At 40.8% G+C, this 14,488-nt stretch overlaps 1 protein-coding gene across 9 annotated transcripts in view; it reads left to right on the top strand.

The window, feature by feature from the left end:
- Window positions 1-14,488, top strand: part of ULK4 (unc-51 like kinase 4) — a 370,052-nt gene that overhangs the window by 132,036 nt on the left and 223,528 nt on the right. For all 9 annotated transcript variants that reach the window (XM_053265063.1, XM_053265069.1, XM_053265068.1 and 6 more), the window contains exons 26-29: window positions 3,361-3,412; window positions 3,529-3,623; window positions 11,016-11,067; window positions 11,157-11,298. In XM_053265063.1, coding sequence (XP_053121038.1) covers window positions 3,361-3,412; window positions 3,529-3,623; window positions 11,016-11,067; window positions 11,157-11,298 — 341 coding nt within the window. The remainder of the gene's footprint in view (window positions 1-3,360; window positions 3,413-3,528; window positions 3,624-11,015; window positions 11,068-11,156; window positions 11,299-14,488) is intronic.

A 14,488-nucleotide genomic window follows, 5' to 3' on the forward strand; every position in this document is an offset into this window, starting at 1 on the left:
TACATATATAAGGTTCCACTAATTTTTAGATGAAAATAATAGAACACATGATGGGAGTCTAATAACTTCTCTAATTTAATATCATATTTATTTGATCGAATATTGAGAAATGATATTTAATATCATATACCATTATTTGGTATACTAAGGATACAACCTGTAAGAGTTATGTTCTCTTTTTCTTCTGGCTGGAACATTGATATTATCTTTAGTTGATGAAACGCTGTATTGTATTAACTAGAAAGTGGAGATGTTTATCATGTTAAGCATCAGCACTTGGCATGAATTAACACAACAAAATTTCAATACTGACTTTTAGCCAGTAGTTAAGTAGGCACTTAAGTAATACTGCTTGTTAGTTAGCAGTTAAGTAATGTGGACATTAATTGTAGCAATCCAAATTTGTATACTGTATTTTGTTCTGATATTTTTGTGTGTTGTGTGTCCTATGTTTAATTCTACTTTTGCTGGTTGGAGACTGAAATAAAGTATTCATTAAGCATCAGTATTTGAGCTTTGATATTAACAATAATACCTGTCTAGCAACTTTTCATAATCTCTCCAATCTTTGCCTAGAAATAAAGTTGCTGACAGGATTCCGCTATCCTTTTAAATTCAAAGGTTTTTAGCAGAGACGATTAAAGGCCACTTTGCCCTCCTGCTAGCTGGAGTCTAGCAGCAACTTAGTCTGTCACAATGAGTTGGATGTTACAGGCTTTGCTGAAATCCATTTCCCAGTGCTCTCTTTCTCTCCATTTTGTCTTGTATTCTATTCTTTACAAATGGGGGGAGCTGTGAAAAGCTCTCTTTTCCCCCCTGGCTAGCCCAGTGGGTGCCTCACTGTTCCCCCTTATACCGAGAGACTTATGCAAGGTTTTTGTAGGAGATAATGCTTGAGAGATTTTTTTGCCTGCTTTGTGGCATCACTGCTACCAAAGCCCCAAGGGACATGAAGAGCGAGCATTCATGAATGAGCATTTGGTCACAAGCCACCATGTATGTCCACTCTACAAACTGTGCTTCCTCTTTCCCTCCCATAGTTCTTACATGTCATGGTAGTCTTTTCCTAAAATCTCTCCTATCTCCATCTCTGGTAATGCTGCATCCACAGACAGAAGTCACTTGTGCCTTTACGTGAAATTTGAAAACCTTATTTGCCTACACTTCTCTAGTTGACTAGTTTTCAGTCCTCTGCCCCATTGGGTAAATCTTCTCAGTCAGTCTTTGTTGGATAGCTTCAGAACCAGGGAAGAAATTCAGGAGATTCAGTAAGGAATCTCTTGGCATATCCATGCAATGTGGTCAGAAGCCAGTTAGTTCTTTTCCTGAGTTCTTTTCTCCATACAGGAAATGGAGCTTCTGAGAAGCCCAGGTAAAGTGGTGGGCTCAATTTTGAAATGTTTTAAAACAAAGGGAAATATGAACATTTTTAGGCACCCTGCCAGATACAAACCTACTTCATACAGCACAGACAGTCATTTTGCTTAAGGATCTTCTACTTCCAATTTTTGCCACTTTTGAAGTGTTTTCTTTTACTTTTAACTGCCATGTAAACTCTGATTTCTTTCTTTTTAGTTCAATTTTACATTTTTTCAAAGAACTCTGTGTCTTTGGGTTTTTAGGCTATGTCTATGTGTGCCTGTTCTAATGTGTACCATACCATAACACCAGATAATAATAATGGCCTTTTCATAAACGGATTTCAATAAGAAATCCTAGCCAGCTGATAAGTAGCTGTTGGCAGCATACCATGCCTGTGTAGATAATTGCACATTTGGAGTCAGAAAAATGGACAGGCAGATTTGCGGGGGCGGGACTCTGAATGCCCTAGGGATGCGCAAAAGGGTTTGAGCTAGAAACAGGCTGTTTTGAGCTCAAAACATGCTAAGTCTGGGGCAGAGGTATGGTCTACCTGCCTCATGCGGTGGGTAGACCAGGCCTCCTCTCTGGCCTTTGCACATCAGCCCACCTCGGAGGACTGGTCTACATGCCAACCACAATCGGTAGACCAGCTCTCCCTGGAAAAACAGCCCTCCAAAATGGTGCTCAGAACATTTTGAGGTTGTTTTTGTTGAAACAACCGGTTTGGCTGTTGTTTCAAGGATATGTTCTGAGCATTTTGTGTTTTGTTTTGTGCTCGAAATGAAATACAACATCCATTTTGTGCACACCCCTAGCATGCCCCCATGCCAAGACACCTCTTCCTTCCAGGGGAGTAACAGCAGGAGAGAGGGCATGCCCTCAACTCCTGCCTGTGACTTCCCATGACATCTGGTGGGCCACTGTGTGAAACAGAATGCTGGACTAGTTGGGCCTTGGGTCTGATCCAGCAGGGCTGTTCTTATGTTCTTCAGTTCCATCAGTGATCAGCCACTTCTCAGAGGAGTGAAAGTGACGCCCTTTCTTTGTCTTACTTTGACTGGTTTGTATACTAATATTTCTTTTGTCAGCTAATCTGAATTTTTATGTTGAAAAATAAATGTTGGATATAACAATAAAATGTGTGAAGTCACATGCCAGAATTTTTTTTGTCTGGTGATGCTTTTCCTATGTGACTCTCAATATGGCCTGTGAAAATATATAATAAAAATATAAATTCTGCTGAGGATTACTGCTTCTCTGGTATGTAAGCATCAATGACATATCTCTTGCATCCCTATAAAATATCTTCTATGCATAAAATTGTATCAGAAAAATGGAAATAAATTAAGTGGCACAAGAGCAGTGGGAATAATAGTGAAGTATTTACTTATCCCAGAGCATTAATATTTCATTTTTGCTGCTTCTCAGAAGAATGATTTTATTTAGGTTATCCTTAAAAGTGTACGAGGGCATAATTTTCTGTTCTTGTTCTACATAGGTGCATCCATTGCATGGAGATTATGTGAGGAGATCAAAAAGATAGTATAAAAATCCAGCAACTGTGTTTTCTAGAAGCCCTTTGGTATTAATGAATTATTTTTGTGCCACTGTATTATGATGCTCAAAATCTCTTTAGAAAATGCAGTCTTATCTTATTTTATCTGAAAACTATCTTTCTTAGTATTAGTTATGGTAATGTTTTTCAGCATGCATAGTTTTATTAGAGGTGGGCCTTGACCAAACTTTAGAATTATGTTGTGAAATTATGTTGAATTTGAACTCAAACATTAGATCTACTGGGGGGGTGGGTTGGTTATATTCTTTCTTTCTTTATTTTATTTTTATATTTTTGGAAGTTTTCTGCTGCCATTGTGCTGTAAATCCTTGAACTTACAGTCACTGCAATGTGTATACTCTCATACTTATGTAACAAAGATGAAAATCTAGAAAAATGTAAAATATGCTAATTTTTTTAAAAAATTGTCCATTTATCTCCAGAATTTTGTCAAATCAATAGATTCAGGAGAAATTAACATAGATGGAGTAATAGGTAAGTGCATCCAGGATAATTGCCCTTTCCTCCATATAAAAGCAATTTTTCTCTTTGATGTGTAAGAGAGATGATGTAATTATGTTTTCTCCCACCACTACCTCTGCCCTCCACAGGTCAAACAGCTTCAGAAGAGCTAATTAAGACTGCTTTATCAACATTTGAAGCAATAATACAACATCCAGTCTTGTTGATACATTACTGCTCAACAGTAAGTCCTGGCACCACATGAAACAGCTTCATGCTTACTGACTTTTCTTTTGCTAATAAGTGGAATATTTCTAGATCATCAGCAGTTATTAGGGTCATGGCTTTAAACATGAACTGTCAGGGAGCCAGAGGGGAGGAAGGGGAAACTGAGTTAATTAATTTTGTCTATGAGGGTTTTTTAAATAGAACTTTATTTCCAAAATTGCAATTAAGTTTCACTATACTTTGTTCTGTTTCCAGTGGGTTAGAAGTGTTTGTTTTCTTTGTAACCTTGTTTGATTGAGATTGTGGTGTCACAGTGTCTGTCATGTAGGGATGTACCCTAACCAGCCCGGGTGGGCATTGGTTCCTTTAAAAACCAGAAAGTGGTGCTCACTTTCCAAAAGGCTGCAGCCGTGTGCAGCTTTTTGGGAAGTGAGCGCTGCACCTGGAAAAGCGGTGGGGTGGCGGAAGAGTAGGTAAGGAACTGCTTGCCTGGTTTCTAAAGGAACCAATCCCTGCCCCTCTGAACTGGTTTGGATGCGGGTGCCTGACCCAGTTTGGCAGTTCCCTAAGGAGGCACTGGACCAGTTCAGGCACATCCCTACTGTCATGATGACAGGCACTACATAGTTACCATATTTTGTCAACTTTCTGCAATAACATGAAGGAAATAACATATTGTTTTCTTGAAGTGCAATGATCAACAATACAATGAAACTAGAAAGATAAAACTAAATACAGAACTACAATTTTAAATAGCAAACTGAAGAACTCCCCCTTTGGTAGCTGATCTGAACATCAGAGGGAATAGTTTTATTTATTTATTTATTTATTTATTTATTTGCCAGCCAGCCAGCTAGTTTACAAGCTAGTGATAGGTAAACAATTAAGCCTCCAGGGCAAATAAGTGAAACTCTCAGCTTTATCCCTGGAAGCTAGCATCTTGCTAGTGAGCCCTTTGGGGACAGGGATCCATCTTATTTATTTATTTATTTATTTATTTATTATTTCTCTGTGTAAATCGCCCGCAGCCATTTTTGGAAGGGCAGTATAGAAATCAAATAATAATAATAATAATAACCACTGCATGGTCAATATTTGCACAATACAAGTGGAAAATCAGACATCACCAAGACCTGGCAATGGCTTAAGAATGGCAACTTGAAGGAAGAAACAGAGGGTTTAATACTGGCTGCACAAGAACAGGCACTAAGAACAAATGCAATAAGAGCAAAAGTCGAAAAGTCAACAACAAACAGCAAGTGCTGCCTTTGTAAAGAAGCAGATGAAACAGTGGACCACCTAATCAGCTGTTGTAAAATGATCGCACAGACTGACTACAAACAAAGGAATGACAAGGTAGCAGGCATGATACACTGGAACATCTGCAAAAAATACAAGCTACCTGTAGCCAAAAATTGGTGGGACCATAAAATTGAAAAAGTGGTAGAAAATGAAGATGTAAAAATATTATGGGACTTCCGACTACAAACAGACAAACATCTGCCACGCATGTGCCTGAAGTCTATTAGTGTAAACAAACAGATGACCACTAGATGAACTTCGTTTTACAGGCGAAGCAACCTGTTGATGCTTTATGAACCATGAAAAAAGGCTTCTTGCATTTTTTCCATATACATTACCAATTTGCTAGCAATCACATGTAGTCAGCAACCAGTCACCAAAATCCCCCACCCCACAAAAGCACAAATTCCTGTATAGGAAATCCCTGAATAATCTGAAACCATGAATTTCAGTGTCATAAGAACAGCCCTGCTGGATCAGGCCCAAGGAAGCCCATCTAGTCCAGCATCCTGTTTCACACAGTGGCCCACCAGATGCCACTGGAAGCCTACAGGCAGGAGTTGAGGGCATGCCCTCTCTCCTGCTGTTACTCCCCTGCAACTGATACTCAGAGGCATCCTGCCTTTGAGGCTAGAGGTGGCCCAACCCATGCCTGCAAAGCACAATGGATTAGCAATCCAGGGATTCAGGGATGCTGTAACAGATTCCTGCACTAAACAGGGAGTTTGGACTAGAAGATGTCCAAGATCTAAAACTGGACCATCTAGCAGTTCTTAAAATCTTATGATTGAGTTCTGAGTCTTGCCTGGTGGCATTTTGTTTCACTTCCTCTTTCTATTTTTCTTGGAATTTCAAGCTGGCCTGAAAAATATTGAAATGGCACTCTTGGCCAACAGATGATAGACTGGAAAAAGATGCATCCTGTCTTCAAATCATATAGTAATAAATTATTATTAAGCACCTAATAAATACCAGGTACTCATAAATAACTACAGTATATGTCTTTCATACCTCATTCAAACACCTTAACTTTGTATTTAGTGTGTTGTTTTTATTTTATTCAAACTTATAAAAATAAAAACTATAAAAATTTTATTTTTATTCATTCAAACACCTTAACTTTGTATTAAGTGTGTTGTTTTTATTTTATGATGTGTTAGCCACTCTGAGAAGTTTGTGCTGAAGAATGACATATAAGCTCTGTCATAAATAAAATATTTATTTGTTACAGTATGAATATGTGGCTATACTGTAAACCCCGTGTCTGGAATAAGTTCTCTTTTATATATATTTTGTGTTTGCATGTGAATTCATGAAATACTTTAAAGCTGGAGAAATGAATGAGCTTGAAGAAATAAATACTACGAGCATTTTTAACAATACTCAGAACTTAACAGGTGTTTATTGAACATTTTAAATATATATATTTTCTTGCCTGAAGTGCTTACATTCTGGTGCACAGAGATGCATAATTACTTGTCCATAAGTATACTAGATCTTAGTGGTATGAACTTCAGTGGTGTTCTACTACTCAAAAGGTATATGGCTGTAATTATTTGAAATGTATGCCAATAGCATTGTGGAGAAATGTGGTATTTCACTTGAATGGTACATATAAAACATTTTAGAAATTCTTTTACTCAGGGGATGTCTTCTAATTGGCAGTAGTTGAGTATGACTTGAAATCTATGAATATAAATGCTTGGCACACAAAGGAACTTTCTTGTTAAGTTGAAGCAAGACATGTGCAAGGTTCCAGATCAATACTTTAAATATAAAACTTGTTAATAAGATCTCATTTTCTCTGACTACAAGTGTGTATCTGAGATTGATCCCAGAGGTTAGGCTACTTGACATCAACAAAGCCCATTGTTTTAATGAAGTAAAATAGTTTTTAAAGATACCTTGACTTGTGAATAATAGTTTCTAGAGCGAAGTAAAATAGCTGGTAATTGAAAATCTTCAAGAAGCTTTAAATCTATAGATGTGGTGGTGACCTCTTTATAATAATATCCTAAAATCTTGTCTACCATTAGTGGATTTGATTTGTAGGCATTTTATTTTTCTGTACTTGTCGGAAAGTATCCAGTATGATCTAATTAAAGCAGGTTGAGAAAGACTTATTTTTAACACTACAGAACCTTGTAGTACTGTCATTGTCAAAACAAATTATGAATATATTAAGAACAACATAGTACTACTCAAGCAAACATCAGTAGGGAATTATTCAATAATTGCTTCGTTAACCTTTTAAAATACAGTGCTGTGTATCTTTCTTCTAATTAACACTTTTTGTGTATTTAGACATGTTGGAAATGAGCCTTGTTTGCAACAGGCCATGCAACTTACTGAGATCCTATAGGGGCAGAAATTCTGCTGCTGCTATAATTATAGACCAAATCCCACTTTCAGTTGCTAATCTTTCTCCCTTCTCTTGGATGGTTTCTCACTTTCTGAAGTTAAACTTCTCCTCCTCAACAGTTTATTTGGTTCCTTCTATTTCCTTAATGCTTTGCAGTCTATTAATTGATATATACAGGTGATGCAATACGCATATTAAGATAACCCTCTATTTCTCCTTCAGGACCTTATTTATTGTATTAAAAAAGAGATGAATATCAGCACACTGTAAAAACAAACAAATGTTTCAACATCTATATGTCAGCATCATTGTTCTTTTTCCCCCTTCTGTGGACCACAATCTTATATTATTCTCCTATAATTACACACAACTGGGCAACAATTTGTTAATTAGCAAATAGGTTAGGAGGGAAGTAGGGAGCCATTCAAAGACATTCAGCTGTGTCATCTGCATTTCACCACACACTCCTTAACAACCAACTTACATAGAACATAGGAAGCTGCCATATGCTGAGTCAGACCATAGGTCCATCTAGCTCAGTATTGTCTTCACAGACTGGCAGTGGCTTCTCCAAGGTTTCAGGCAGGAATCTCTCTCAGCCCTATCTTGGAGATGCCAGGGAGGGAATTTGGAACCTAGGTGCTCTTCCCAGAGTGGCTCTGTCCCTTAAGGGGAATATCTTGCAGTGCTCACACATCAAGTCTCCCATTCATATGCAACCAGGGCAGACCCTGCTTAGCTAAGGGGACAAGTCATGCTTGCTTCCACAAGACCAGCCATCCTCTCTGTTGGTTGGAGGAGAGCTGGTCTTGTGGTAGCAAGCATGACTTCACAGCCTCTCTTTCTATTTCATTCCACATCCTTTAGTAACCAATATACTTCACAGTCTCTTTAAGCTCTTCCTTACCATTTACCTGGATTTTAATTTATCTATGTATATCGCCTCCCTAATTTTTCTTCGCACCAAGCACCTCTCCATCTCCAGCACATTTACTTTTATGGGCATTGTTATTCCATTGTGTTATTTTAACATATGCACTGCCCATGGTCTCTCTCTATTAGTATATTCTGCATCTGCTACATGTTCTTTAAACCTAGTGATCAACTTGGTAGTGTATTTCCCTATTCCATCTGCTAGGAATTTGGGTGTAATTTTTGAAACTTGTTTGTCTTTCATTATAGATTTAGATTCTTTCTAAATCATGTTGTTATCAGCTTAGCAATACTTCAGAATATGTTGGGCAGGAACCAGACTAAGTCATGATAAAGTGTTATTGAGATAAATGAGATGTTAGTCTTGACTAATCTAAGTCCTATTCAGTTCAATGGGATTTAGTCATGACTAACTTACTCTGGATCCTGGATACTGACTTATTCTTTTTTCTCAAGATAACTGCTAAAATTCCTGTTCACTCTCTTATTTTATCGAGGCTTGTAAAATTATTTTCATTGATCTTCCTTAATTCTACTTAAAACCACTGATCTTTGAGGTGATCCAGGATCCTTCACAATGTGGGTTGCGCCTGCACAGTAGCCCCCACGGAAGGATTTGACAGCTTCCCAGAGTGCTCGCTAGCTCCGCCCTTCACATGCAATGCACTCTTGGAATCTTCAGTGGCAGAGCACGCTTTGGCTCAGTTCTTGCCGTAGAAGATACAGAGTGCGCATTGTGCACAAGCCAGCCTCTCGCCAGCCCAGCTGGGCGGCGCGGCTTGTTTGCCCCAGTCCCCCCCCCCCCAGAAAGGAGCACGTGACATGGGGGAGTCCTTGTGATGGGCTCCCCTGCTTCTCCGGGGGCGGGGACCCCACAATACAAGCTGCAACGTGCCTGCGGCCTTGTCACGAGCAGCCCATGCTGCCTTGTTCTGAGCGGTCCTTGACGACGTACAGTGGGAAGCCTCTATGTGGCCTTGTTGTCACTGGCCTGTGCAGCCTTTGTTCGGAGTGGCCCATGTGGCCTTTATTCGGTGCTGCCCTTGGCGTTGCAGCATGCCGCGCAGCCCTTGGGAGTGGTATGCTCTTCCCTCCTGCAGTAGGGGAGCCTCTATGGAACGCCTTAGTTAGGTAGCAGGGATTTCACTCTAATGGTAGGCCACTCTTTTTTCTCTGTTCACACCCTGCCGGAGGCAGGGGTGGGGTGTTTTCTGGTCTACCAGTTGGCCACAGGCGGAGGAGTCACGGCTGGGTTTGGCGACAGGGCTGTGTGGGGTGCAGGGCGTTAAGCTAGGCTAACGCCTGCCATGGCAGGTACAGTGCAGAGGAAAGCAACAGCTTATGATCGGTGATGCACCTTAGGTAAGCATTTGGTTTCAAGAAGGAGGAGCGGATGCCTTGAGGCTTGACAGATCAGGGATGCCACACAGCCCCTCTTCTCTGCAAAGCGACATCCTTCCGTATGGCTTGCCAGCATCGGAGGGGCGTCATTAGTAACAGAGACCTGACCTTAGGTCGGCTAGGAACGGCAGTGCCTGCTTTCAAGCGAGGAAGCTGCCTGGGGCCAAGGTGCAAACACCATTATCTATCGTCTAGGTCAAGGTTGCCACTCCCACAGCCAGCCTTCTAGGAACCGCACTGTTGGTGGGTGGAGCACCAATCCCAGCTGAGTGCCTTGTTGACACGTAAAGAACTATGTTTCAATAAATTTGGCGAATTTCACCAAAGAATCTTGTGTCAGTGTCTCCTTGGGTCTGGGTGCAAAGGGTGGAGCTACAGAGCACTCTGGGGAGCAATAAAATCCTTCCATGGGGACTACTGTGCAGGCTCAGAACCCATGTTTTGAATGAACCCAGATCACTCTTAAGATCACCTGTTACAGATGTTGACAGAACTGTTCTGGAGTGCTGGCTAAACACTCCAGTGCTGCTTTTGGGCTAGTGTGGGGAATTAGTGAGACTATAGGGAACAGTCTGTTACAGTATAAATTTGTGCAAAGTTTTGGTTTGGAAAAGGAAGAGGAGATGGAAATGTGGTGCAATCGGATTTATTTAAGGATCTAGGAGTACAGGAAGAGAAAAATTGATTAAGCAGGCAAGGAGGCAATAAAATATTAACTAATAATGCTGATTTCTTTTTCCCATAAATATGACCATGTTTCTCTTTTTTTCTTCTCTATACTGGCTTCCTTTATCCTATCACATCCAATTTAAATTCCTATAACTTATTTTTAAATGCTTATAGTTCCTGTTTATCTTTCTTTAACTTCTCTTTACTTTAACTTCTCAAACACCTGTCTTTTAGTTAGACCAAGAATTACTTGCGTTTCTCCTCTCTTCATCCATTTTCTTTAGGCAACACCATATCTTTGGAATTCAGTCCGTCATACTGCAAGAAGCACCTCAAGAGATTTTCTTTTTATTTTCAAAAGTTAGTGAGTTTAGTGAGTGCTTTATTGAATGATGCAAGAGATGAAACATATTCCTTCCTTTAGAAAGTAGTGAACTGAACTGATATAAATTTTGCTTTTATTTTTTCCGTGATATTCTATGTAAATTGTCTTGTACAAATGATTGTTAGAAGCAAGTGATCATATTCAGTTAGGAATTTATTGAACATATTCTCATATATAAAACTACCAATTTACCTGAGTTGGTTTATCCTTGTACAAGTTTCTGAATGAATATGTTTGATTATTCCAATCTTAGATTAAAGACTGTATCTGGGAAGTGAATATAGAGTGCGGTATATGTTGGTTCTATTTTTGCTTTTGAATAATCTAAGCCAGATCTTTATCATGCTCTCCTTTAGGTTGTGGATTGCATCCTCCCACCCTTAGTTTCTTTGGTCTCCAGTCAAAATGGTAAATATATGGCCACATCAACTGAAATACCCATTTTGGTTTAATTAGACATCAGTGCAGTCACATTCTTGGCACATTGATTTTTCTAGTGGAATGGAGACTCTTCAGCTTGCGGTTGCTCTCAGAAACCACATCACTGCTTGTGAGCCACAAGGTCATGGCTGAAGAGAGAGAGAACCTTAACTCAAACAACAAACTTCTGTCTCTCATTAAAGACTCATTGCTGCCTCAGTAAGTACAGAACAATTTTTCTAATCAAAACTAATTCTACGACCAATCTGTTTTGACTGCATGCTTTTAAAAATGCCAATGGATTTAATAACAAAAGTAAATAGTAATAACTAATGATGAACACTATCATACATTCCTCTGCCAGATGTGTCTGTATAAGAGTTTTATTCAGTTCTTCACCATTTGTACAGTATTATAAAGGTTGTACAGCAGCAAGACATACATTTGAGTTAGTTTCACAATGTTCTTGCCTGTCCTAAAGACAAAAAGTTGCTCTACTTCTTTTGCTATCATTTTTGTGCTGTTCTAACTCTCCAGTTATATGTGTGTTGCTCCTAATCAGTCCACTGTCTCTTAGACTGAAAAGTCTTGTACAGTGGTTTGCTAAATGCCTCTTTTTAAAACACGCACAGACACAGAAATCAGGCCTCCTGATTGCATCCAATTATATTGGTAGGCAAGAGGGAGGATTAAGTGGGCTAAGAGCAAGCAGCTTTTGGACTGGGAGGGACAAAGCAGGGATAAGTGAACTTTTTCAAATAGAAAGCAAGAGGATGACTTTTTTGTTCGTTAATCACACTACACTTGCCAGACAGCAGCTCATTAATAATATGGTCTGCTAAGGAGTATTGTATTTGTGCACAGTTATTTGAGAGCAAGTCCTATAGAACTCAGTAGAACTTGCTTCCAAGCAAATGTAACATAAATCTGGCTCTAAGTACAAGAATCAGATTTCCTCTACTGTCTTAATTTAAAATGAGAAAATGTTTCTTGTTCAAATGTTCCACTGAGATCAGAGGTGACAGAACATGGGAAAATGCACATTATTGTTGCTGGACTTGTAGTTCACGTCTACAGAGGAAGACTCAGAATTTTCTGCTTTTAATTAGGATGTTGGTATTTAATTGATATTTGATATTTGTGAAAGAAATGCTACTTGATTGCTGAGCACTTCATCAATAAGCCAGAACTAGAAATACTTTATATGCTTGGTTCGAGCCTGTTCTAGATGGAAGAGCATTAGCAATTCCTCAAGGAATGTAAAATATAAATGTAAAGCAATGGGACCAATATTTACAGCACATAATAGAAATGAAAAAGTCTATATGGCTCACATGGAATAAATACTCTTTGGGTGCAACTGACCTCTCCCAAAACCTTTCTGCAGCTACCAAAATACATTTAGCTCTCTCTCTCTTCAGCTGTAACGTGGAACCGTGGGTCCATTGGGCTTTTTTCATTTCAGCTGGTTTGCAATTCTACTTTAGAGGGCCTGGACAAACCATAGTTTGCTGCCTCCAATTTGTTATGGGGCAGCCAACAATGTTTATTATAAAGTTTGTTATTATTATTAGATCTGGTACGGGATCCGTTGATATGCATTAGAATGGGTTCTGCGCCTGCGCGGAAGCCTCTCGGTGTTGAGTTTATACAGCTCCTTTCAGGCACCTGCGCCCCGCCCCACGTGACTACGTGGCTATTTAAGGCGGGAGGAAGCGCAGGCTGCTCAGTTCCTTTGCGACCGCCGTGGAAATCACTTGGTTTCTACGGCTCCTTCGCGCTTCTTTCCTTGGAATACTGTCGTTTTTGATCACTGGCTTTGAAAATCGGACTGTTTGACTACTCTATTGACGAAACTGCTTTGACTTTCTTACTCCCAACGGATTTGGCAAAAGATCGGACTGATTCTCTGGCTTCTGACCTTGGATAGTGAGTACTATGGATACCCCTGCAGGGAAGCGAAATTTTAAACGCTGTGCGGAGTGCAAGGCCAAGCTACCCTCACAAGATCGGTATAGCTTGTGCTTATTGTGCCTCGGGGAGGCCCATAAGACTTCCATTTGTAAAATCTGCCAATCGTTTTCGAAACAGACCAGGAGAAATCGCGAGCTACGTTTAAGAGCCGCGTTATACGATGACGTTTTGACAGTGCCCCCCGCAAAATCTCCGCAGGCACTTGGCTCGAAGGACCTGGGTCTGGCCCAGTCTAAAACTTCGAAGTCCTCCGTCAAGTCTCCTAAGCCCTCGAAGAGGCCGGGAGAGAAAATGGTGGCCGCTGCTGCTCCCGCCAAAAAGTTATGACATCGAGCACAATCGGCATCGACGCCTTCTCCGAGCACTGCGCAAGATGTGGTTTTTGTCTCGGCGTCGACTTCTTCGGCACCGAAAGACTCGACACCAAGGCCTTCTACATCGACGTCATTACAGCCTCCGATGTCGGCGGCTCCTTCGACATCGAGGGCTCCGAATAAATCTTTGTCGGCATCGAGAGGCTCAACGTCAACACCACCCTCGATATCGGTAGTCTCGATACCGATGGAGCCCATAGAACCTCCTGCTGAACGCCGACCTTCGGCATCGAAGGGGATGTCGATATCGACGGAAACTCTAGCCCAGCCATTGAATGAGAGATCCTCGACGTCGACAGTGTTGCCGACTTTTTCGATATCGACCGCTAGGGAATTGGTACCAGCGCCTACTCCAATCCGTTCACCATTGACATCGAGGGCGGAGGATCAGGTTTCCGCATTGAATACTCCTACTAACGTCACGGCTGTTACCCCACGATTGCGGGCGCCTATGACTTTTGCTATGGAAGAGGTTGTGGAGGAAGATGCACCGCAGCTGGATCCATTGTTAAAAATGCTGGACTCTACTAATAATACTCCATCCACCTTCCGGGGCTTCCCACGTTCTGAAGGGGATGCTGCTAACCCCGACTCACGGGTGCTCATGGCAGTACAACTCACCACTCCTGCACCGTGGCACACCTGCGGATTCAGCCATCAAGTGTCATCTTCAGCGGAAACTGCTCTTCCAGGGACCATTTCCCATGGCGCAGGTTATGATTTTCAAGAAGACCGGGCGTGGCGCAATGGATTGACTGCTGTGCACACATCTGCCTTTCCTACGGAAACTGCACCGCCACCCCCGGATAAGATTGTTATCAACGTGGGCACCCAGACCAGGACTCACAATACTTCGGTGCATACTCAAATGGCCGTGTGGTATTTTGTTAATGCGTATACGCAAACTGACCCTTTGCCAGCCCCTGGTCACCCAAGGGAGGCATCTCCCCAACACTTTTCAACTATTTTGGACCTGGATTCAGGGGAAAGTCACCATGGATCGTCTGATTTCGAATCCAACACAGAAACTTTTGAAGTGGACCCATCTCCAGACGTGGCAA

Source organism: Hemicordylus capensis, chromosome 6, assembly GCF_027244095.1.
Source record: "Hemicordylus capensis ecotype Gifberg chromosome 6, rHemCap1.1.pri, whole genome shotgun sequence".
NCBI lineage: Eukaryota > Metazoa > Chordata > Lepidosauria > Squamata > Cordylidae > Hemicordylus > Hemicordylus capensis.